The sequence below is a fragment of the Columba livia genome, chromosome 7, assembly GCF_036013475.1.
Source record: "Columba livia isolate bColLiv1 breed racing homer chromosome 7, bColLiv1.pat.W.v2, whole genome shotgun sequence".
Taxonomy (NCBI): Eukaryota; Metazoa; Chordata; class Aves; order Columbiformes; family Columbidae; genus Columba; species Columba livia.
In genome coordinates this window covers 7,261,079-7,286,159 of record NC_088608.1, presented here as the reverse complement: position 1 = coordinate 7,286,159, position 25,081 = coordinate 7,261,079, and the positions used below count along the sequence as shown (strand labels likewise).

The following is a 25,081-nucleotide window of genomic DNA, read 5'->3' as shown; positions in this document are numbered from 1 at the left end:
TCAATATTACCTAAGATAAAAGTCATTCACATCTTATACCCACAGGTATGAAAGTCATTAACTTTAACAGGAATGGGGTCACTCTAAGTACAGTTAACTGATTATTATGATCATTTTACTAGTATCTGTTATTTTTTCAGTTATGGGGATGAAGTAGCACATTGTATTAAAAATACAAAATCTCAGTTGTCAAAATACTGATGCTATAAGTCAACTCGTCTTTGTGTAGTATTATTATTATTAGACATATTTATTCTTCTCAGTAATAATTTTCATGATCCAGTGAAAAGTACTTGAGAATGGAAGGTATAATTTAGGTTTTCATGTAATAATTCTAATCCTTTTCTTATTTCAGATGATCAAAATCCATGTCGTCGTCTCATTCTGAATTAGGTTTTAGAGTTATTGCCAAAATAATTAATATCACAATTCAATATAGAGATATCTGATCACTTTTTGACTGATAAGGGATCACATCTCCATTGCTACAAAGGATACTGAAAAAAATTACATGAAATTATATCTAGTTTAAGTACACACATATATAAAATTTGCAATTAAAGAGAGTTCAGATTTCCAGGATATCTGTTTTTTATAACTCTTTTTGTTTCCATTAGTCCTAAAAATGAGAGTAAAAAACAGACGACCTGCACTGTTGCTTCTTATTGTAATTCTGTGCTGGCTGTAGTGTGAATGAACATTCCCTGTGTCTGACAGTAATATGGAACCGCTTGATTTCATTGTGCCTGTCTTTGACAGCAAAAGAATACCATGATTTATTTCAGCCATGCTCTTAGGCATCTGACACATTGACTGAAACTCTGTTTTACACTGTACATTTCTTTCCCTTCATTATTTTGAGGTTGATGGTGGCAAATTCTCAGGTAAGTGTTTCATGTGTATTAGCTCTGTGTTTCTGTGATTTTAAATGTGACAGTCCAGTATTAGTTCAATATTAGCCAGGGAGCAGCTGGAAAATGTAAACAGCGTATTAGGCAAAAGTCAGGAGAAAGCATGGCATTAAGAACATACATAGGATTATTTCTTCATTAGTAGTGAAAAATAACATCATTATGCATAAAACCTCCTAGAAATGAATGTTTGTTTCCTTATTTACCTAGGAAGGTCTTTTTAAACATCTATTTGAACTTCCTGTTTGTAAAAATAAGAGCTCGACAATGAAAACACAAATACACTGGATACTGTAGGGGAGATGACAGATATTTTTTAGAACAATTATGTCTGCTTTAAGTGAATAGGAGTTTAAATATCCAGACTACAAAACCAGGTTACTCTTGCTTATTCCAGATTTTGTTTCCTTGTTTGTGCAATATCCCTATAAAAGCGTGTGCAAAATTTCTTCTTTCTGATTTTACATGATTTAACTGGTTTGTCTGTTTATTCTTTAAAAGGACAATAAATGCACTGAGATAGAAGCATGCCAAGAATCCCTTGTTCACTGACATACATCAAGACTGAATTCACTACTATAGGCCAGCGTTACATTTATTTAAACACTGATAGAGACGCAAATACCACATTTTTAAAAGTTAATTTCCACCTGCTCCTGCTAGTTTTTGTTTCCTTTGTTCTAAAGACCGAGCGATTCTATGGTTTATTAATGGGCACAGAATAGAAAACAACTCCAGAATTCCCTAGAGTCCTCTGAAAATTCAAGCCATTAACATAGTTTTCTGCGTCATATGCAGGGAAAAACAATGAGGCAATCCTAATATGCACACATAGTGCCAAGCTTTATTTCTTTTTCCAACATTATAAATACTGAAACTTCAACCTAGAAAATTCTATTATCAAGATACTTATGTAAGAGCTTAAGAACCCATAATAGGTATGAAAATTCATCTGTCAATACATCCAACTAGTAACTAAGGGGAAGAAAGAAGAAAATAAGTACAAAACCAGACCACTGAGTTTCTTTATGGCCTAAATGCTCCTTGAGCACCTTTAAGGCACTCGTTTTCTGCACAGCTTACAATTGCAATTAGCATGGAGCCAGTGGAACCTTAAAGTTCTCATTAGGCGTGACTCAAAATTTTCGCTAAGTTTAAATATTTATATATATACATAAACTAATACATGTATAAATGTAAATAAAATACACAGAGCCACATACCTAAATATAGCTGAATAAACCATACACAGCCTCAGTCATTAGCATCCCTGATTGGCTGGAGTCAGGAGGCTTGGGTCTGCACACCCACATTACAGAAGCTCCCAGGCATTAGGTAATGTTTTGTTATTACGGGAAATTCAGGGCTGTATTCAAATTGTTTACACTTCAGTGAAAGAAATGCCTGCGCTTGCGGAATTTCCTTTGAAATGTTTCTTTACAGAAAAATGGGAATTCTGAGCATTGTTTTCAGTCTATTATGATATTTCAATATTTCATTTATTTTTAATCTGATAGTAAAAGGAAATCAGCATCTTATGTAGGTTTTGGGGGTTTTGCATAAACAATTTTGAATCTCTGTGGAAGAATGTGAGCATCTAAGCTTCTCCTTTTTTTAGCCTCTCTTGGCTGTTTAAATATTAGTAGACTGACCTTCAGTCCTGCTGCTGAATCATGGAACCTGAAAAGTGGAATCAATACATCTTTGTGCTAATGATTAACTGATGACAGATTGGCAAATTGTCAGCTTAGTTTTCATATTGCCAAATGCTTGATTTAATTTCTCCGTGTTAAAATCATTCCAGTTAGACCCTCAGTATTGTAAGCAAATTCAAGCACTTTGAAATCAGTTGTAGGTCTTACTTAACCACGGGTTTGAACTGGGAGCTAAAAGTTCGGATGTACAAACGCTGCTAGTCCAGTCCAGTTAAACGTCAGCACTTCTGCTGAAGTCAGTGGGGCTACTCATAGGCTCAATGCAAGTGTTTCTCCTGAGTAAGGTACCACTGGATTGTAGGAACTGAGATTTTATTATTATTGCAAAGTGCTAACTAGCGCTTGTGTTCTTTCTTTCACAGAGATATGGATATGGTGGATGGGTACAGCTGGATCATCACTGCCAGGTTTGGGCTGTTTGGTGCTCTAAGCTGATCTTGTGTTGTCATCTGGAATAGAAACTTGCAGTAAATCTATTAAAAAGCAAAGTGGCAGTAAGATTGGTTATCTTTTGATACAGATTTCTCTAGAGGTATATTTCTTCTGTGAAGTAATATCACTCCAAATCCTAATATACCTCAGTACAACTTTTTGCTTGAGAGGTGAAACTCGCATTCTGTTCTATGAAGCAGTATCCATTTTTCATCATCATCTCATTTTAACACTTGGAATGGATAGCTCTAAGGAATTATTTTGAATAGGATAGGTCAACCTAAGGCAGATTACATATAGATTTCTTTTAGTTAAATGCAGTCATCTGCATGAGAAGCAAAATCAAAAAGAACTGGTATTTTAATAGAAGTTAAAGAACTCAGATGTGAAAATGTCTTCACATCTGAGTGAAAGGGAAAGAGTAGTTTCTGTAACTTCATGACAAGGAGAACAAATAGCAGAATAAGGACAATACATATAATTGGGACTATGATGTAGAAAAGTAGGAGTCTGAGGTTTATTAGCAAGTAAAAGGCAAACTGGGTCTGGTTTAACTTCACCTTTCTATCACCATCCACTCTATTAACTTTACAAAGGTGCTTCTGCGCTACATTAGTACAACTAGAACAACACGTCTCCAGATGCTGTGAGTCTATGCAAACAGTCCATGTGCATTCAGAATCCATCCTGCTGGTACTGGTGGAGACAGAACTGATTTCTGAAAGGTTTGATTCTGATCTCACTCGGAGTAGGGCAAAACAGCAGCAATTTCAGTGGCATTCACAATGGAGCAACAATGTAAAACTTGTGAAAGCAAGATCAAAATGTTGCAATTTACCTTTTGATTAGAACATTATCAGTATTAGTGCTTTTTTTTACAGGAGGGCACAAGGACCTAAGAGAGGTAAGGCTGATATGGCAAAATAGTTCCCTTTGTACATTACTATGGAGGATAACTGAACCAGCTAGTTTAAAATACGTTTAAATATATAATGCCTGTTAATTTCAGTGGAACTAGACATTCCCTCATCTTCATATCACTTTTCAAAATCATACATCTTTGTGATTGTATACATGCATATATTAACTGAAAAAAAAAAAGCTGATAAAATGGACACAACACTGTGTCTATTTATTGCAACCTAATGATATACACACTGTCATCATTCTGTAACATGCAAGGCTACCCTGTCAAATGCCTCACAACTATTTATGAAAAAGGACCACAGAATATGAAGGTTGGGACCGAGAATGAGGAGCAAATAAACGTTGTGCTGAAATTTCAGATCTGAGTCTAAGCAGGCATAGGAGGAGAGAGCAAGTCACCTGAACCCAAGTGTGGATGGCACAGCTTCTGAGAGATATGGTAGGTGCAGGAAGGGGAGGATTCTTGCAGACATTTTTAGCAACTTAGCTGTTTGTTACAGGTCTGATGCTGAAATTTCTTGCTAAAAATAGTTTGCACAGGAACTTTATAGCAAGTCAATAATAGCCTTAGACACTCTGCAGAGAATTCTGTCTAGCCTACTTCTGTCTGAAGATGTTGCATGAAAAGAGTGCACGGCAAAATAAAATCCTGTGCAGATTTGTGGAGCTGGGGAACTTAACTCCTAAGATTAAAAAATAAAGCAAAAGCTTCTCATGTCATTCTGTGAAGAAGCATCAGGGCCAAACTGCAAGAAAATAATTACATGCATTTTTAAAGCAGTGCAATTTGGCATGGGACTGAGTAGTTTATGGATAATTTTAAATGTAGTTTGCTGAACCAAATCAGTCTGCTGGACTTGATTCTTCAATCTCTCTCTCTTAATTTCCACATAAATTAATTAAAGCTTTAAATATCAAATAACAAATTAGAATAGAATAGAATAGAATAGAATAGAATAGAATAGAATAGAATAGAATAGAATGGAATAGAGTAGACTAGACTAGAATAGAATTCTTCAACTGTGTCCTTAGAAAATTGTGTTAACCTTACAATTAAATATCTCGTGTATTTTATGAGATTTTCAGCACTGCATCCATTGCTTTGGAACTTGGAAATTTCATTCTTAATACTGCAAAAAACTCTGAGAATTGTTTCCCAGTTGAGGTGTCTGAGTGATTTCTCATTTTAAAAATATCAGGTGCAGATTAGTGGCAGTGTCTAGAGACTACAGCAATATGACTCATTTTCCAGTAACAGTGTTGCTGGACCAGATCATTCCATCCTTACAGACACAAGCACGAATCTGTTCAGGTGGTTTGCTTACCTGCATTAGCAGGTTTGTTGTTGCCAACAGACAATGCTGTGAGCTTAGCCTTGGCCTGAAGTGTGTTCACAAAGAATGAGTTAATGCAAATGAAAACAACAAACTCTTCAGCTAATTCACATGGTTTATTAGAGACCTTTCCTATATTGCAAACCCTGCTGCAGCATTCAGAGAACAACCATTTATCTCAGCATTTAGGTATGAGCACTGTCTAAGTTGCTAGTAAAATCACAATCCATCTAATATTGTTTTCAGTATTGGCAGACGAAAATATATATGAGCAGGTCAGCTGGTGTGCTATTCTTCACGGAAAAGGTTATCGGGCATTGGAACAGGCTGCCCAGGGCAGTGGTGGAGTCACCATCCCTGGAGGGGTTTAAAAGGTGTTTAGGCAAGGTTCTTAGGGACATGGTTTAGTGCTAGAGTTAGGTTATGGTTGGACTTGATGATCCTGAGGGTCTCTTCCAACCAAAATTATTCTATGATTCTATGCCTTAGCTCTGTCTGAGGAAAGAATTTTGTGTTCACAGAAATACAGTAATCCAGTAAAGTCCACACAGTCTGTTCATATGCAGTGCGATGCTCAGTTCTACTGTCTTTTTTTTTTACTCATGCCCCAAATGTTTTTCTGTTTATTGGGCAATCTGCACCAATGCACTGATCTTTTTTTAATGTATTGGAGTGTATGGCTAGAGTAAACCTTTCTGTCTGGTTGGAAAATCAATTTTACAAGAACCTGAAGTATTTTACTAGAGGATCAGGACTATGTAGTTGTTATTACTGACCGTAATATTTCAAGTGGTTTTGACAACCTGTGATACAGCTAACAAGCAACTTGACAGTTTGCCAAGGCAGCACAGTTAGATTTGTTGAAAAAAGCTTTAAAATATTCATTAGGGCAGTATATTTGTGAATGATGTATGAAGGTAATAACAAATTCAAGGTTAAGATCAGTCTGACTTCTCGGAAGGAGGGGACAGAAACCCAGCTCTGCAAGAAGTAGTGAAATTTTATTAGTTATTTCTGGTTTAGCATACTAGTAGGGAATATTCTGATTTAACAGTTTGGGGTTTTTTATTTAGAAAAATAGACAGAATCCTAAATAAACCAATTTTGAGAAGAAAAATCAAGTGGCCTTTGGAGAGAGGGAATTCCCTTTCCAGAAGGGTCAGAAGACTGGCCTGCACTTAGCTTCTGTTTACTGTGAAGGTGAAGGAATAGCTGCTGTGTTTTCTCATGTGGTTTTCAATTTTCAACTGCAGATGCAGCGTGTTCTCTGTCCAATACATCTGCTGCATGACCGCCCTTCCCCATCCCAAATACACAGGGTCATGTGGATCTTCTGACTTCCATCCATTTCCATTTATCCCTATAGTAGCTGCAAGCAACCAAGAAATACTCAGGCCTGGCAAGTATTGGTGAATTGTATCTCATCGATTTGTGCAAGCGCAAGCCAACAGAAAAGACTGTTTTGTCTGTCTTTACAAGTCCATAGAAGCGTGTGGATACCTACAGCTATAACAAAAAGTTTGCTTAATGTGATGACACTGTGCCTACTCAACCTTTTTGAACAATTGATAAATCAACCAAAAATTAAGTTTAAAAAGGAAGTTTCCATGTTCATAATTAAAGGAACAGTATTAATAGTATATTTGAACTTTGTAAGTTTGGGAATTGGTGGCGTATGGGGAAGGTATTACACTAATTCAGGTAATGGCTTTATACTATGTTTAGGTTTTGTTTGGGTTTGGGTTTTTTTTAATTTGTTTTGCTTTGTTTATTTGTTTGTTTTTTCCCAAGGAGAAAATGTAATCTGAAGACAAGATAATAGGTCTTCTTTTGTCTCAGGATCACTGGTGATATGAAACAACTGGACTGAAATTAACAGAGTTGCGCAATTATTTCTCTAGTTACTGGAATCATCACAGTGCTATTGACTTTAAAAGAACACACACATACCCAAGGGGCAAGTTTAGCAGATTTAATTAGAGCATTGTTTTCAGGTCAAAATTTGGTTTGAGGATAAACTTGGATTAAAGTACCTGGTATCTTTTCCACACAAATGTAGAATGATATACATTGCAAAAGAAAGGGGATTCTTTTATTATGAAGAATTCATTCCATCTGAACTATAAATGACTGTTTTATTAATGACTATTTTTAAATAGTCTTTGATTAAAAATACCTACTGAATAAAAAGAAAAGAACAAAATTCATTCACTGCATTTCTGTAGGGAGCACAATATACTCAAGCGACAATAAATTAGCATGTACTACTTTGTCACATTTATAATTTATAAAAATATCCTTTCACAGGGACAGGCAAAGATGATGAAGGATGGAAAGGTTTTTAGAGTTATTCAGGAGAACTGCTGGGATCCAGAAGTACGAATTAAAGAGATGGACCTATCAGGTACCTCCATAAAGGAACTGAAATCATTGTGTCTCATTTAGAATAACAGCAATGTCTCTGTTAGTACATCTGAAAGTGCTCAGTAACAGTATCAAAATTAAAGAGTTAGCATACTGATTCATTAGTTTAAGTCCATTGAAAGTCAGTGAAAATTGATATGCTTTACATTCAGAATCAAATGGGACATCTTCTCGAAACTCACCTCATTTTCAGTAGCAATTCATTCCCCACATGGGCTCACTGATTTTGGTGGGATTGTTAACACACTAATGATCTAGTTGGTGTAAGTAAATATGACTGACTGTGGTCTTGAAAAGGGGACAACTCCTTTCTCAGAAAAGATAGTTTTCCCAATTTAGAAAGAAACTAACCAGATGCCAAATCTGCAGGTTTATTTTCCATCAAGTTACTTACATGCCACTAAATAAGGTTTTAAGACAGGAGACTGAGAATGGGAGAAGGAACTTCTAGTCTGATCAATTATTTTTGTTAGTTCTTATTAACACCGTAATTCCAAATTATTTTTGTGAGAGAAATGTTATGTTACTAAAGATTACTTGTTCTTAGATTGAGACCTGAATAATTCCCTACATCAGTTTCTCAGTAGACACAACTTTAATATCTTCTCCAGCTTTTCATAAGGAATAAATATCTGAATTACTTCAAAGAGTGGATAATTTATAAGTAGCATCTTTATTATTATTGTTTTCTTCTCTCATGGGATAGCACGTTAGGAGATACTTCAGGTCATTCTCCTTATGGAGGTTTCCTGCAACACATAACATAGGCCAATTTGGGAACTCAAGGTCTGGTGAGCAATTTATGTAAACACAATGTAGGTAATTTTCAGCTACCTCATTTTCACCCTGGAGAAGCAATATGTCAGACTCCAGCCATTAGACTATTAATGGGAATGCTAGAATGTCTTCGCAACACCTCTGAAATCTGCAATCTTCACTAGACCCTAATGATTCCCCGAGTTAGCACAGGGATTTAGGGCGCTTCCACATCATTCAACAACAGTGTAGATCATAAATAGCCTTTGGGCATCTTTCCCTTTCAGATATTTCCTCCAACACTAAGGGCAATTTTCTGTAAAACAATTCTACCCCATTTATTTGTTGTTGACGAAGGGAAAACACAGGACCAATTTTTTTTCTAATTTTTGCAACAGCTCCCCAGAAAAGAAAATGTATCACAAAGCCAGCACCACAAAATAAACAGTCTCACTTGGTTAAAAAAAATCTTAAACTGTGTGCTACAGCACCATCTGGTGACTTGTGCCATAACAATATCCCATTATCACAGCACTCCAGAGATACAGGCATCAGCCAATTAAGCGGGAAAAAAAAAAAGTCTTTGTGTTTTTCATTCTTACTGATCTTCTAATTATAAAGACTATGAGCCATATTTACTCTTTTTCGGTTTACAAAGCTGTAGCTACTTAGTTCAAAGACTGTTTTCTGTAACACAGGCTGAGATAGATTATACCAAAAAATTTAACCTGTGAACACATGGTATGATTTTGGAACAAAGATGCAAGAAGTCCCCCAGCTGAACAAAACTAGCATCAGCCACTGTAAGGTATGTCATGGCTAAGCCCCACACAGCCGCTCGCTCACTCCCCTTCCTGGTGGGATGGGGAGAGAATCAGAAGGAAAAAAGTGAGAAAACTCGTGGGTTGAGATAAAGACGGTTTAATAGATAAAGCAAAAGCTGTACATGCAAGCAAGGCAAAACAAGGAATTCATTCTGCTTCCCATGGGCGGGTGGTTGTTCAACCATCTCCAGGAAAGGCGGGCTCCATCACATGTAATGACAACTTGGGAAGACAAACACCACCACTCCAAATGTCTCCCCTCATCCTTCTTCTTCTCCCCAAATATATACTGAGTGTGACATCATGTGGTGTGGGATATCCCTTTGGTCAGTTGGGGTCAGCTGTCTGGCTGTGTCCCCTCCCAGCTCCTTGTGCACCCCAGCCCGCTCACTGCTGGGATGGTGTGAGGAGCAGCAAAGGCCTTGACACTGTGTAAGCACTGCTCAGCAATAGCAAAAACATCCCACTTCTCAGCACAAATCCCAAACATAGCCCCATACTAGCTGCTGTGAAGAAAATGAACTCAGAGAGATAACTTACAGCTTGGTTGCTAAAAGGCTTTGCCTGTGCAATGCCCAGGAAATCTTGCCAGTAATTAGAAGTGGTAGCCAATGTACCAAAGAAACTAAATTCTCATAATCAGATGTCCTAGGTCTATTTGGTATACAAAGCTGTGTCTTGATCCACTCAATAAAACAAGCTATCAAGGTAATTCAATAAAACAACCTGTAAAGGTAATTAACATCACAGTTCTGTGACACAAATCATTACAATTTTGTTGGAGAAAAACTTCCAGTCAATTCTAGCTGCCTTTTCTTATTATTTTCTCCTTCATAAAACCCCCTGAAGAGGGTATAAAATGAAGTTTTTTCTGTGCTGATTCTTCTTCTTCCTAAAGCTAGTGTCTAGGAATGTTCAGCTTGGAAATCTACCCTTAAGGTTTATGTTAAATTTGCTCAGAAATGTAAAAATGGATTGAAACCAGATGTAATGCTCATTGTGGAAAACATGGTAAAATGTTATCAAACACACTAACCAAGTGTGCGGTAGCATATTGGTGGTTATCACAACTTAAGCTGTACTTTGGTATATACATAATTCTGCAGACCTAATCCTCAACTCCAAACCATTGCCACTATACATAATATTAATCAGGCCTTATAAGAGAGAGTCAGCTTCCCCTCCTGTTTCCTACTTAAAATACTGAGAAGGAGAATAAAGCATTTTGTTAAATATTTGAGTGCTTTGGCAAGTTCATTGTCTTAGAAGAAATTCTCTGAGTGTTTTTTCTGCCATCTTTCACATTACTAGTTTCATTACTAACAACAAAGTTAATTTTTTAAAATCATGACATATGTGCATAAATATTACAATCAGATGTAAAATTAAAAACAATTAGGTTTGCAGGTAACTATTTAGTGATGTGCTAATTATTGTTTATTGTTTCTTCAGTTGTTAATCTGCCAGGTTTAGTGTGTTCATTCCTGTAACCTGTCACACTCAAAGTTATGGCATAGAATTGTGTCTGAACAGAAAGCAAACAATATAGACTTAATTCTCTTGATTGTTAATATCAAAGTTCTTTCTAAAACCAGACAGAATTTCTTATACTTACAGCTTTAGTAGTCCAAACAGAGTATGAATGAAACCAAACACAATCTTTGTGGAATGTATTGTTTAACAACCATTGTTAACATTGTTTATCTTTGAACTAATTTACACTAATTTGCTTATTAAATATATGTGATAAACATGACCCCAAAGCAAACTGTATTCTGTTGGTTTTATGTCACATTCATTTATGTGAGAGTAACATTAAATTGCTATTTTAATTACTTGTACACATTCATACCAAATACTACTAAAATCAGAATACTTAGTTCCACAAAACAATCCAGTATGAGTATGAAAGTGTTGTTTTTCTTTCTACTTAGCAAAAATATTGCAATCCTAATAATCTGATACACTACAAAATCTACTACCATGATCCTCAAGTAGCAAAAAAATTATTCTATCCATGTCACTGTACAATCAGTCTCTCTTACCATGAAAGCTTTTACCTTCTACCTTTCAAACCAAAGCACTTTTTTATTTTAAACATTTTACAAAAAAAAAAAAGAAACACTAATAACTGTTTTTTCTTACTCAGGAGTCACAGTCCAAGTCCTTTCCACAGTCCCTGTGATGTTCAGCTACTGGGTAGGTTCCTACTAGCATATTTTGTAATTCATATGTTACAAAATTAAAAAAAATAAATGCATCCTCCTATAAATTAGGTGATTGAAGTAGTCATAAGAGCATGGAAGTAAATGGGAAATTGTTCTGCTGTGAAAAACAAAAGACAAAAATATAGTCCAGGTATCGGAATAGCCAGCAGGGTGTCCTGGCAAAGCCCAGCTCTGCAGGACACCTGGAAAGAAAGAATGAGACAAGAACAGAATTTCTGCTGGGACCCTGTGTGGGTAGCTGGAAACACAGAGAGAGAACTTACACAGCATGAATCCCTGGTTAACAAGTAGACAAATATATACAGATACCATGAAAACTAGACATCAATCAGTATTTTCTCATTTAAAAAGTGTACTCTTGTCCCACTTTTTTTTTTTAATGTGGCATGGGACTTATTGACCTAGAATGCTTTGAATCTTAAAATTCAGTAGCAAATTGAAATTAATATGTTCCCTGCTTGGTGATCTTGAATGCATCAAAGAAATAAAAACAGTCTGAGGAGATAAATCATAGCAAAATGCTAAATACCTTCTCAATTTGGCTATTTAGCTATGTGTACAAGTCATTACATGTACACAGATATGCTACATTAAAAATCATTGTGTTAAGCCCACATACAAGTAGTACCACTGATCTTCAGAATTTCTTGTTGGGTGACATGTCTTTAAAATTTTATTATTGTATTTGTGGGAATATTTTCCATTTAATATGTATTTGGGGGAAAAATAGGAAACTAATTGTTTGGATATTGCAATTCCCGTATTAGAATTATGCCTGTTACCTCTGTCTAAATGTTAGAGAAGTTTGCTGAAGTTTTCTCTGTAGAATTCTCATACTTCAGCATCTCGCATTTCTTATTTTTCTCTCTTCAGCTCCAGTAATAGGAGAGTAAGTAGTCATTGCTACGTTTAAAAATGATATGCTGAGGTTTTTGCATTGGGATAAACAAAAACGTAGGACTGGTTTACATAAAAGACCAGATACTTGTGTATCATCAGCTTGGGCTTTGTTACACTCGTACTGAGCAGTAAAGGGAACAGCAGTTGATAAAATATTCAAGAGAAGCAGCAGAACTGCACCCAGAGGTTTTAAAGCGAGGCAGAATTTAGCTCAACTGGTTTCCAGTGATTCAGAACTGTAAAGTAAATTTTAGGTTCAAACCCTGTCTCTGAATTGTTTGCATTGACATTTATCCAGTATCTTCCAAAGGTGATAACATTTGAGAACTATATTTTAATGAACTATTCTGCTTAATATCTTACCAGGCCAAACCTCAGGATACTTTAGATCTAGCCCAGATATTAAATAATGACTTAGCTGCTACAGTAAAAAAGTACCCCAAGAGGTTTATTGGCTTGGGTACATTACCTTTGCAAGCTCCAGACCTGGCTGTGAAGGAAATGTATCACTGCGTGAACGAACTTGGGTTTCCTGGAGTACAAATAGGATCTCATGTCAATGAATGGGACCTGAATGCACCGGAACTGTATGATATTTATGCCGTGAGTAAATGCTTCTTTCCTTAATTTGGGGACTTCTGTGACATGGAATTTTGTCTAAAAATATCTTGGTACATATTCAGTTATCAACTAAATTTATAGATATATTAAAATAATTGAGCCTTCTAATCTGCTTAGTGATCAGAGATATTCAGCTTTAACTATATATGATGACTCATAGGATATAACGGCAGTAATGCAATATAAAACATTCTGAAACATACTTTAGAATAATGAATAACAAAATACTTTTATTATATAAATTCTTAGTGTACAAGTTGCCTTCTTGCTTTATGAGTTTAAGTGCAGTATAAATGAAGTATTTTTGCACTGCTTGCTTCTTGGTTCAAGTTACTGTATGCAATTCTATTGAGATAATTGATGAAACTCCCTGAGATTTTCAGAGCTACATGTACAGCCAGAGTACCATACAGAGTTATGCAAATGGAACCAAAAGTTCCAACCTTAATGTATTGATTATAAAATGAATTTAAAGATTGCATTTCTTAAGTAGCCTGAGGTCCAGATGAGTATGGTCATTTGTCTAAGTTTTGGGGTTTAGTCAATGTACATTCTGTATCTGTTGCACAGGTTTGATAGCTGTCAGCTTGAAATTGATCCATAGAGTTTATTTTTCAGAATGCCCAATTTATTCAAGAATCCTGTTAGTGTAGCATCTGGACTATTTGTTGTTATGGTCATACACAGTTATCAGCTTCCACTTGTGGAGATGCATGCATTCACAGAATCACAGCATGGCTGAGGTTGGAAGTGACCTCTGGAGGTCACCTGGTCCAACCCCTCTGCTCAGGTAGGGCCACCTAGAGCCAGATGCCCAGGACCACATTCAGATGGTTTTTGAATGATTCCACAAGTTCCCTGAGGACAACCTGTGCCAGTGCTCAGTCACCCCTGCGGTAAAGAAGTGTTTCCTGATGTTCAGAGGGAACCACCTTTGTTTCAGTTTGTGCCCGCTGCCTCGGGTGCTGTCACAGGACGCCAGAGAAAGGAGCCTGGCTCTGTCCTCTTTGCACCCTCCCTTCAGGTATTTATGTATATTAATGAGTTTCTCCCGAATCTTCTTTTGTCAAGGCTAAACAGTCCCAGCTCTCTCAGCGTTTCCTTACAGGAGAGGCGCCCCAGTCCCTTCATCATCTTTGGACTCTCCTGTAGCTCTATTTCTCTCTTATACAGGGATCCCTCTCTTATACATTCTTCAGCTTATGTTTCACGCATGTAGGAAGTAACCTCTGTCACATGTAGAAACATCCTTGGATAAGAAAGACTGTGAAATGAAGCCATATTTGGTAATGAACATCATCAATCTACCAAGCCAGTTATTGAACTGCTATTTTTTGGTTACAAATGTAGATGGCAATTACTCCCTACAATCCAAAAGTTGCAGCTTTATTTGTGCTTGCATGGGTAAATAAACCCAAATTTTTCAAATGTGTGATAATCTCCTTAGCAACAAGAGGAGCTCCAGAAATACACCTCACAAAATTAAGATGTCAAATCCTGGTTAAGCATATGAATAACTCTGATGACTACATACTTAAATTTAAGCAAATAGTTAAATTACTCAGTCAAAATCCGCATCCTATATTGTTTGTCTGTTTTCCTTTCCAAATATGTCAGTAGTTTTGGAAAAATTACTGGAGTGGGGATGAGTTATTGGTCAGAAAACAGGTAGATTTCAAACTCTTAAAATGGATTAGGAAAGTTTTAACTTTATTTTTTTTAAGCTAAGCAGAGGGCCAGAGGGGACAAATGTACTGCGAAAACAATGAAAGTTCCTGAATGCAGCTGGAACAGTTCTGCAAAAGCATCCTAAAATTGTTCTATAAAACAACATGAGAATCATTCTCATATGTTTTATGAAACCAAAAGAATGCGAGTTTGAACTGAGTTTTATACTGCAGGACGGTTGACAAACACAGCTAAAAAAGTATTTTTGTACTGCATTAATCTGAGGAACATTTGGCTTATGAAAAAGATGTTTCCAATCCTGTAGTCTCAAAAGGAACTAAGAAACTGAGAGAAGATTTCAAGGTTATGGCCCAGAGAAGTAAATATAACCAACTATTGCTTATAGCTCTTACTTCTGGGCCTATTTCCGTTACTAGTACTAATGCTCAATACAATTTTTCAGGTAATCTTTCGAGTATGGCTAAGAACTAAGATGCATTTTGCTATGATTACTCGAAGTATATACTCTTTCTTTTTGCTGCAGGCTGCTGAACAATTAAATTGCTGTCTCTTTGTGCATCCCTGGGACATGCAGGAAGATGGAAGGATGTCCAAATACTGGTTTCCCTGGCTATTAGGTGAATATATATTTACTTCACTTAATGTACATTTATGTACTGTCACTGGATTATGCCCAGATGATAATTGCAAAGGTCCAGAGAAAAATGACATGATTTTTCTATCAATCTTTTTTTTTAATTGGTATTAAATTTGTTGTGTAAATTCAGCAGTCATTTGGTTTTTAGCTTGTTTATTTTTTCTAACTTTTAAATACCTAGAATTAAAATTACTCAGGTCTTCGTGAACTGCTCCAGTGTGGGTCCCTTCCACGGGGTGCATTCCTTTAGGAACACACTGTTCCAGTGTGCGTCCCCCACACGGTCTTAAGTCCTGCCAGCAAACCTGCTCCAGCACAGTCTCCTCTCTCCACGGGGACACGGGTCCTGCCAGGAGCCTGCTCTAGCACAGACTTCCCATGGGGTGCATGGGCTACGCAAACCCAGCACAAGGACATACCCAACCTGCCCATCTGCTGTCCTAGTGATGTAGGATAAAAACTGGGCTTAGCATCTTAGCTTCCAGCCCTCTGTCCTCACTTTGGTTAATTAATGTTAAATTCCATGTTCCTCTAATAGAAAAGATATGTAACCTTTGCAGCTGCTCTGTAACTTATGTTTTCAGTAGGCTCAAGCCTAATTAAAGAAAATGAAGATAACATTTTAAACTCAAATACAAAAATAAAAATCAAAAATAAAACTCTTATACAGTAAAACAATTTTTGTTCTTAGGCATGCCAGCAGAAACAACCATAGCCATTTGCTCCATGATCATGGGAGGAATTTTTGAAAAATTTCCTAAGCTGAAAGTTTGCTTTGCACACGGAGGTAGGTAATATTCCTTGTGAAACACCTGTTCTTTAGCTGAGCACGGTACAATTGTATTTTCTGGTATGCCAGGTATCAGGGTCACCACTTTAAGCCTGCCACCAGCTGAGTACTGTTATCCCAGAGATTATATCTGCCAGATGCACTGCTTGAATGAACACTCTCTAGCCAGTTTCAGCCAGTGTTTGAACCGATACAATAGCCTTTAAGGGGAATGAGGAGGAAGGGGAGATAGGAGATGGTTTGAGGAAAGGGATAAGAAAGCAGCAGGAGGAATTGGGTGTCACAGTAGTGAAGAAATGGAGAAAACAGAAAAGAAGTTAATGAAGAGGAAGAAATTAAAAAAATGCTGGCGCAGAGCACTTTCTTTCAAAATAGCTGACAGCAAAGCCTATGAAGCTCTGTTGATAATGTGGCTTTTTTTCCTCCTGTATATTTTCAGCTTCTGTTACTAAAAATTTCTTCTTGCAGGTGGAACTTTTCCTTACACAGTGGGGCGAATCTCCCATGGATTCAACATGCGCCCTGATTTGTGTGCAGTGGATAATAAGGTGGATCCAAGAAAATACCTTGGTTCGTTTTACACAGACTCTCTTGTCCATGATCGTGGTGCACTAAAGCTGCTAACAAGTGTAATAGGAGAGGTGAGTTTTAATGCTTCCAGAAGCAGGTGAGTCATTCTTTAATTCTCTATGAAACAGCAAAAAGAGAAGAGAAGAAAGCAGGAAGAAGATACAGCATAATAACCCAGTAAAAGCAGAACCTGAGCTATTATAAACTGATGTGCTTATGCCACGTTTGTAATGTTCCTACTCCATGGAGTGATTGAAATGGTGGTTTTAATCCAGGAAATCACGCGCTGTGAACCTTAGTTCAGTGAGGCTAGTTCCTTGTGTAAGGTAGCACAGTAATCAAGTGTCTTTAAGTAGTTTTTACAACAGATTTAAATTGCATACAGATGTGATGTGCACTTCCATTTTACAAGATACCTGAAGTCTCACAGAGTTTACTTTTCTGACAAGTATCCCCAAATCTAGACCATGTTCATCCTACATATGTTGTCTTTCTACATATAGTTATAGTATAGAAGGGGTAAGTCTAGCTCTTGAATTTTAAATTGCCCAGTTTAGGTGGTTAGATTCCTTATTTTTTGTTGTCAAAGAGACAAGACGACTTGCTTATTTGTTCTGTTCAATTTTAAAATGTTGGGAGACGTGTTTTGCCATTGTTAGAAAGACCTTGGTAAAATAGAAGCTGTTGTGACTCAGCCTGGCTGAGACCCACAGAGTGTTTTTCTGGTCTGATTCTGTTAAGCTGAACTGTAGATGTCAAGAGCAAAGAAGGAGAGAAAGCACACCATGATGCTTAATCCATTCCTCACAAACTCGACTTTTTTTCCTGTTTTAACTTGTACAGAAGGCAAGTCTCTGAGCAGTTCTGCTTTAGAGTAACAAGTCAGCTTTGTGTCTTAAGGCTGCTCTAAGCTATGGCTGTTGTGGGAAAGCTGCTGTTTTCACACCACACTTACATTGTAATTTCTCTACCTTTATTCTTAAGAAGCAACACATAGACTCTGGCCCTTAATGATGATTAGTCTTTGCAGTCTTTAGTCTTAGTTGTTTTGGGAGAGAGAGGTTATGGATTCTAATTTGATAATCTAAAAGTCACTCAGCAATAGCCTCTCTGGTGTCTCATTTATTTTGTCAACAGACTTCTGAAATGAAGTTTCTTAATGCAATAAATTTGACTAGTGTATACATGGGATGTTGGTGTCTTCTTTAATTCTCCTCTGAGTATTTGGAGTTCAAGCAATGTGATATAGGTGGAACCACAGTGCTAAAAAGTCATGAGGCAGATCGCAAAAACTTAAATGCTTCTAACCCTCCAGAGAACTCGAAAAAAAGTGTATTATTTTCTATTTTTCATAGCCTAAGGCATCTTATCCTCAAAAAGAACATTCACATCACATTTCCAAGCTTTACCTTATAACCATGAAAATCAAAAAGTTACCTCTCTTTTTCTGATGAAAGCTGATATTCTTTCATAATGCCATTCCAAGAGTCAAATGCTTAAAAAATTGTCCAATATCTCAGTGGTTTCAGTGCTGCCATGTGTTGGCAGAATAACAAACAGAAGATGAATAAATGCTGGGCTGAAAACAATGTGACTGGGTCTCGAGGATGACACTGTACGTTGATGAGCTGCAGGTTTGAAATAGGACAGCTCTCTGGAGTATAGCTCAGAGCTGCGCCAGGAGGGCAGCGTGTGTGCAGATGTACTTAGACATGGCTGCAGGTCCTTGGGGAACAGCCAGTGCCTGGCACCGCAATGTCATGTGTTGGCTTCGAGCTTAGGAATATTAAAATCCAGTGACAGCTGTGATGAGTCATGTACCTCTAACTTCATCCCTCCTTAGTTTTGGGTGCAGGTTGATTGGAGCCTATCCCAGTTACAGGAAGAAGTACACATTTCTGAGGAAGACTGCAAAATTGCTGCAGTCCTTCGCTCCCCTCAGGATGAAGGAGCATGAGGTGAATTTAAATAAATACAAAATCCCTAATGATGCTGGCTATAAAAAGTGTAGAACTGGGTTGACAGGGGATTGAATGATTCAGTGTATCTCTGCAAAAGCTTCCTCATGGTGATTCCTCAAGACCCATCATCCAAACATAAAACATTCTCTGGACAGAAGCTGAAGCTGAACTGGCTGTAGCAATCTGGCATTTTTTCTTGAGATGTATCCTGATAGTAGGAACCAAGGTGAGATTCAAGGCAAATACAATTTTTCAGTAATATAAGAGGACAAACTCATGCTTGGTGCTCTTTGAGATTCATTTTAAGATTCAAGTCCCTGTTACTGTGAAAAAAAGATCTGTTGAGTAGAAGGGTCCACTGAGGTTAACCATTAGCCACATGTACCTGTTAAAGGAGAGGTGCACTAATTAAGGTATCAAACTGTAAGTTCTCTAGGGAAAACTGACTTTGTTGATATCCTTTGGAATAATATAATAATACATCTGTGATGCTAGGAGTATTATTTATCTGTAGAGACTTTACAGGACTTCTCTGAGGTTGGTTGCTAAAGACTGAAGCTTAAGAGTATAAATTAATAATCTAATGTCACTAGTAGCAGAGCAATAATGCTGCTTCTAAATTTTTCTTATTAATTTACAGTTCTTAATTTTACTGCTAATGGAGAGATCACATAATTTAGCTGTGAAAAACTTTAGAGGAAAAGAAAAATATACTTGAAATAATATATATATTATTCCAATGAGGACATGGGATTTCCTTCTGCTTTGGTATGCAGGAGATGTAAACAGGAAGGTACAGACCTTCCTGCCTTCCTTAACCTTGACTAGTAAACAGATGGGCAAATACTAGGTTTCCTTCTCCTTTACTTAGAAATCAATTTTCTAATATAAAGCTAGTATGCTTATTGGGTGGGGGTTTATTTGTATATGGCATACATTTGGTTTTTGTATCTGAAGAAAATGTATTTGTATCAGATTGAATATTATGTAAAATAACGTATTTAGCTGCTTAAACGTACACACATCCAAATATATTTTGCTTAACATAAACTCAGAACTCGATCTGGTAGACAGAGGAGTATAAATTCTCCTATTCAAATCTTATGGCAAGACTTCTGTAAAAAATTATAAACAATACAGGACAGAACAATAGAATGTGTATCTTCATTTGGATTTCATGTAAGCTTTTGTATAGGTTCCTTCAGAGACTCTTGGGTGACATCTGCTGGAAGTAAAAAAACAAAAAGCATTTGACAAATAAGAAAACCAAATCATTTAATAAAATAACTGCAATATGTTTTCTTCACCCTCTTTCAGTATTGATAACTGAGTTCAGATATTGTAACAAGTGCCTCGAATTAATGATCTTGACTTCAAATTCATGAAACATTTAAAAACATATATATTTTTAATGAAAACTGTGGGTTTCAAATATTCATGTCTCCAGGACACGAAGCTTAAAGGAAAATAGACTTTTGATAAAATCAAGAGAGTTGGCAATATGCACTCTCCGAGGCAGATAAAATGGGGCAATATTATTCCAGTGTGAAAATGAACCTATAACAACGTGGACCTATTGAGGATCTGCCAGTTTATTTTCATCTTTGATAACAGGAATGATGCATACAGATTTTTATTGAATTTCTTTTCACCAACTTACTTTCAGAAACAAATCACATCATGTCAGTCATATTCTCAGACACATGTTTCAAATGCATATCCAAACTAATACCCAATCCCAGTTAAAGACATTTGTAAAAATTATAGACTTCCAAACACATATGAAATTTTGTAAATGAGATTTGGGGTTTGTTGTATGAAGCTGGATACTAGTTAAATAAAATTAAATACTTTTTTAAAATTTAAGTGTTTGTAGTGATTCTGCATTGTACCATGCTTTAAGTAGTGTCACACTGCAATTATTACAGCTTTTAAACTATCACAAAAATATCATTTTGATTGCTTTATAATTTTTATGACATGTCCTCACATATATATAATTCTCTGTGTGTCCATGCATGTGTATAGTCAAAGAGTTTCAAATTCAGGAACGCAAATCCAAGCATCTTTTCTGAGATTGGTGGAGAACTTCCTGAGATTCTTAAAGAAACGTGTCAAAAACTCATAGTCAGTTTGGACTACACACAACAGTGCAGAGCATGCAGTGAGCATGGAAAAGAACCAAAAAGCAAGTTAGGAATCAGAAGGAAGAATTCTGTGTATCCTTTGTTGACCATTTAATTATGGCAATGCTTAACTAAGATTAATCACTGCATTTTAGGCATTTTAGGCAAACTACTTGCAGTAGGAGTAGTGCAGGAGAACACTAGATGCCTTTCTCTTATGTTTCAAACCAGCACTATAGTACAGAAAATCACTCTGAGTAGGAAATTACCATTTGCATTTTATTCACCTGGGCAATATACACTCATTTCCATGGGCCTGGGATTTGTGGTTTGAACTTTCTGTGTTTAAGAATACAAATACACCAAAGTGTAGTTAGACACCCCAAAAACTATTAAGAAATAACCTGTACTTTTTTCAAACTTAAATTCACCTAATAAACTCAAGTCATTTTTTTTCCAGCTTCGTTTTTTCCTGGTGAAAGTCGGAACCCAAAGGTTATCTTCATGTTCAGTTTCATAATTAATCAGTCCAATACATCCATGTCGTTTCCTGTGTATTTTTATTAATTCCAGAAAGCACGTGCAGCTATATTGTTTAATGCTACTACAAAATGTACATCATGTGTTTTTATTACCAGGACAAAGTTATTTTGGGGACAGATTACCCTTTTCCGCTTGGGGAACTGGAACCTGGAAAATTGATTGATTCAATGGAAGATTTTGACAACAAACTGAAGGTATGATCTTTATATTTGAGGTATTTTTCCCTCCTTTTAAAGCCTCTGGTTTCAGACATGAGATAAAACACTGAAAAGCCAGTGTAATACACTGATTTCTGCAAAGACTGGAAGAGGTCCTTTAGTCTCTTTGCAGCAGTTCATTTTAAAGCACAAGCAAAAGCATTTGAGTAAAATATGAGTTAAGCACACACAAACATATATATGTGGTTTGTTTTTCCAGGATAAACTCAAGGCTGGCAATGCTCTGGAATTTTTGGGTCTTAGCAGAAAACAATTTGAATAATGAGGAAGATTATTAAAGAGACCAAACTTCGGAAATAATGTTGAACCCTTAGGGATACCTTTATTTGCATGTACAATTCTACAGGTGAAAAATCTATTTTAACAACTCTATTATGGTCTACTGTTATTTCCAAAACAAAAGTGAGAGTAGTGGAAATGAGTATGCACAGGTATTTCTGTGCATCTGAGGATTTAGGTTGTATTCAAACCATTCTGAAATCCCTGCTTTCATTAAAAAGAAAAATTTCATCTTTTGCAGTTGCACTAAAAATCTCTGAATGATAATCAAGGTCATGTTTATTAGGACTTGATTCTCAGGAACAAAAAACTGAGAAAATGATGACTTGCATCCATTACATTTCAGTCTTTGTTAAGCCAAATAAACAGAATTTAGAAGAATATTAAACCAGAATTTAAACATAATCTTGTTGATGCCTTTAAGCCAATTGAAGCTGCAGCATACCGCACTTCAGCTCAGCACTGCAAGTATATGCACTGACACTTTGTAAATGTTGTGATGGAATAAAAAGGTCTATGTGGGGACTCGTGTATGTTTTAGCTGCTGCCTACACCACTGGCAACTTATTCATCAGAAACAACTTAAGCAATATGGTTGTAGGTGCAGAAATAATGTATTTGTGTGGGTAATACTTTGCACGTCACTGTCAAAATAAATACTAGTGTTTATCAACAGTGTGGTTTAATGTTCTGTTCCTTAAAAAATACTTCCTAAAAGTAAGGTTGGGTACTTTAAATGTTGAAATGTTAATGCTCTATGTAGTTGGAATCCTGCTATAGGAATGGAAAGATTGTTTACTTCAACTGAAATGGATTTTATACTAGTCAGAAAAATGCTGATGAGCACTTACAGTCTCGTGATCGTTTGTTGGCTATGTGTGATGTCACCATTCTTCTGTTTAGTTGTACAACACGCCAAGAAAAATATTAGACAGAGTTCGTTTCTGTCCATAACTGTCTTTATGTCACAGTCTGAACCTGAAGGACATAAGCAGTTCCTGCTGATGCCAGCAGCTGCTGGACTACAAAGAAGGCTTTGTTCTTCTTTACAGTGCCCCAAAAAAAACCCAACCAAAACCAAATGTGGTTTGTGCAGGTTAGTGATATGTTTTCTCAGCTCTTGCAGTTGAATCTTTACTATATTGCTTCTCCAAACATATTCCATAAAAGACTACTGGACCTCAGAAGCTGAAGTTGTCAGCAGCTCACAGGTTTAGGCCCTGGGAATGTCAGGTTTTCATACAAGAGGAAAAGAGGACCTAGACAAAATAGCTTTAAGAGTATTAGCTGTCCTCAGGCTTGCAAGACTTCTGTTGACCTTTTTTATTTCAATATCTACATGAGGGTATTGAGCTACTTAAATGTATGATTATTAACAAGATTGTTTTAATTAAATTTCAAAGTAGAAGAAAGGCAACTTCATTCTCATATAATATTATTTTCCTTCAGCATATTTGATTTTCACAGATGTTTAAATGGATTTAAGACAAAAATACATTGTGGTTCCTCCAATACATTTTTAATTTATTAATTCTTAATTTTTTTAATGAATGAAACCAGTTAAGTTAGTGAGAAGGCAGTGTCACATCTTTGGGGACCAAGGTCTGGAACCTCTCCAACAGCACGAACAGTCTTTAATTACCTTAACCTGTGACTGAATGGGTGATTGCAGCACTTTGCATGGTAATTAATTAATGTGCATAACCTGCATAAATCATATTCACTATGGACTGTCATTATTTAAAGATATTCTACTTATTCTCGATATGTTCAGATTTTTAAGACAGGGATATATATAATCTTCCCTGCATCTTCCTTTTTTTCATTAACAAAGCTAATGGAAAATTCTAATGATACAGTCAGAAGGTAACATTCTTAATACTCTTCAACCAATTATTGAAGGAATAAAAAAATGTAAGTTGAACACCCAAGCACCGTGAGATTACGTAATAATTTAAACATTGCACTTTAAGATTGTTAAAGGCACAGAAATAGAAGGCAAAGATCAGCTCTTAATTACAACAGAAGTCTTTATAGTTAAATTTCCTCTGCACATGCAAAATCTTAAAAGATGATTTACAGTTGGGAAGATCAGGCAAGTAATGCACCTCTGTCCATGCTGCATTATACTTCTATGTGTTTCACTAGTGTTGAGTCATTACGGACTTAAAACTGCTTCTACAAAATTTCCACTGAAGTTGTAGAAGAACCAGCTGTTACATAATTTCGGGTGAACAAGACTGCTGTAGAGTACTAGTGGCATACGCTAAACACAAGAACGCTTGGAGCTGTCATTTTGACCAATGATGATCAGAACTTAAGACAAGTACCTTTTCGTACCCTTTGAACCCTGAATCCAGTTATGATGCACATGTACAAGTAATGGTCGGTGCTATGTTATTTATTATTTAACGGTGAAGTAGGCAGTAGGTGAAACATTTAGCAAGTAATCTTAAGTCTTGTTAAATACTCACTGAAAGCCTAAAAGTTAATGGTTGTCACGTAACCAGTAGCTTTCGTGCTGGGAGATGGAGATTCACTCTGTTTTAAAAGGAAGGGGGTGCTAACAGAGCTAGACCACACAGCACAGACTGCGCCTTCAGGAGGGGCAACTCTTATCTGTCAAAGTAAATTAAAGTTATCTTTTCCCACCGTCACCTGCGTACGACAGCCGCTTTCTCCTTTGTACTGCTGCGTTACATGTGAGACAATGAACGGGATCACTTGACATAAACGAGATCAGGGTGTTTAACCTTGCGAAAGGACACGCAAATATTCAATGGCTCTACACCAAACCGCTCATTTATTCCTCCTAAGCTACCAGGCCGCACCAGGCACCCCGGATCGTGACAAGCCGTGCGAGAAGCCTGCAAGTCTAAAACGGCGGGAAGAACCGGCGGCTGCGCGCCCTCCCCCACGGCGCTGCTCTCCGCCACGCACAGCAGAGCCGTGCCCCGGTACGGAGGCAATGCACCTCGCAGTGAACACACACACGCGTCCCCCGGCCCCGTACCCTCTGCGTCCCGCACTCCGGCGCTCCCGGCGGCTTCGCCCCGTCCCGGACCCGCCGCGCTGAGGGGGCTCCGCGAGCACCACCTCACGCACCCTCCGCGCGCGGCGGAAGGGCTCAGCCACGCGCGCGTCACCGCCGCGCCGCAGCCAATCAGCGCCAACGACCAACCAATGAACACGCAGC

At 37.1% G+C, this 25,081-nt stretch overlaps 1 protein-coding gene and 1 long non-coding RNA gene across 13 annotated transcripts in view; one reads left to right on the top strand and one right to left on the bottom strand.

Annotated features, from left to right (window-relative positions):
* The window catches only part of ACMSD (aminocarboxymuconate semialdehyde decarboxylase), a 41,566-nt gene extending 19,006 nt beyond the window's left edge, over positions 1–22,560 (top strand). For 4 of the 11 annotated variants that reach the window (XM_021296511.2, XM_021296510.2, XM_065069596.1 and 1 more), the window contains 9 exons: positions 2,989–3,033; positions 7,627–7,723; positions 11,473–11,522; positions 12,818–13,054; positions 15,285–15,378; positions 16,090–16,185; positions 16,657–16,829; positions 21,484–21,582; positions 21,806–22,560. In XM_021296511.2, coding sequence (XP_021152186.1) covers positions 2,989–3,033; positions 7,627–7,723; positions 11,473–11,522; positions 12,818–13,054; positions 15,285–15,378; positions 16,090–16,185; positions 16,657–16,829; positions 21,484–21,582; positions 21,806–21,868 — 954 coding nt within the window. In that variant the 3' untranslated portion in view covers positions 21,869–22,560. Of the gene's footprint in view, positions 1–862; positions 885–2,988; positions 3,034–3,939; positions 3,963–7,626; positions 7,724–11,472; positions 11,523–12,817; positions 13,055–15,284; positions 15,379–16,089; positions 16,186–16,656; positions 16,830–21,483; positions 21,583–21,805 lie in introns of those variants that run through there. The other 7 variants (XM_065069598.1, XM_065069595.1, XM_065069597.1 and 4 more) reach the window with 4 other exon arrangements.
* The window catches only part of LOC102085403 (uncharacterized), a 42,383-nt gene extending 17,338 nt beyond the window's left edge, over positions 1–25,045 (bottom strand). The window contains exon 1 of one of the 2 annotated variants that reach the window (XR_010473829.1): positions 24,899–25,045. This is a non-coding gene — a long non-coding RNA (uncharacterized LOC102085403). The remainder of the gene's footprint in view (positions 1–24,898) is intronic. The other variant, XR_010473828.1, reaches the window with a different exon arrangement.
* Between the last annotated feature and the right edge of the window lie 36 nt (positions 25,046–25,081).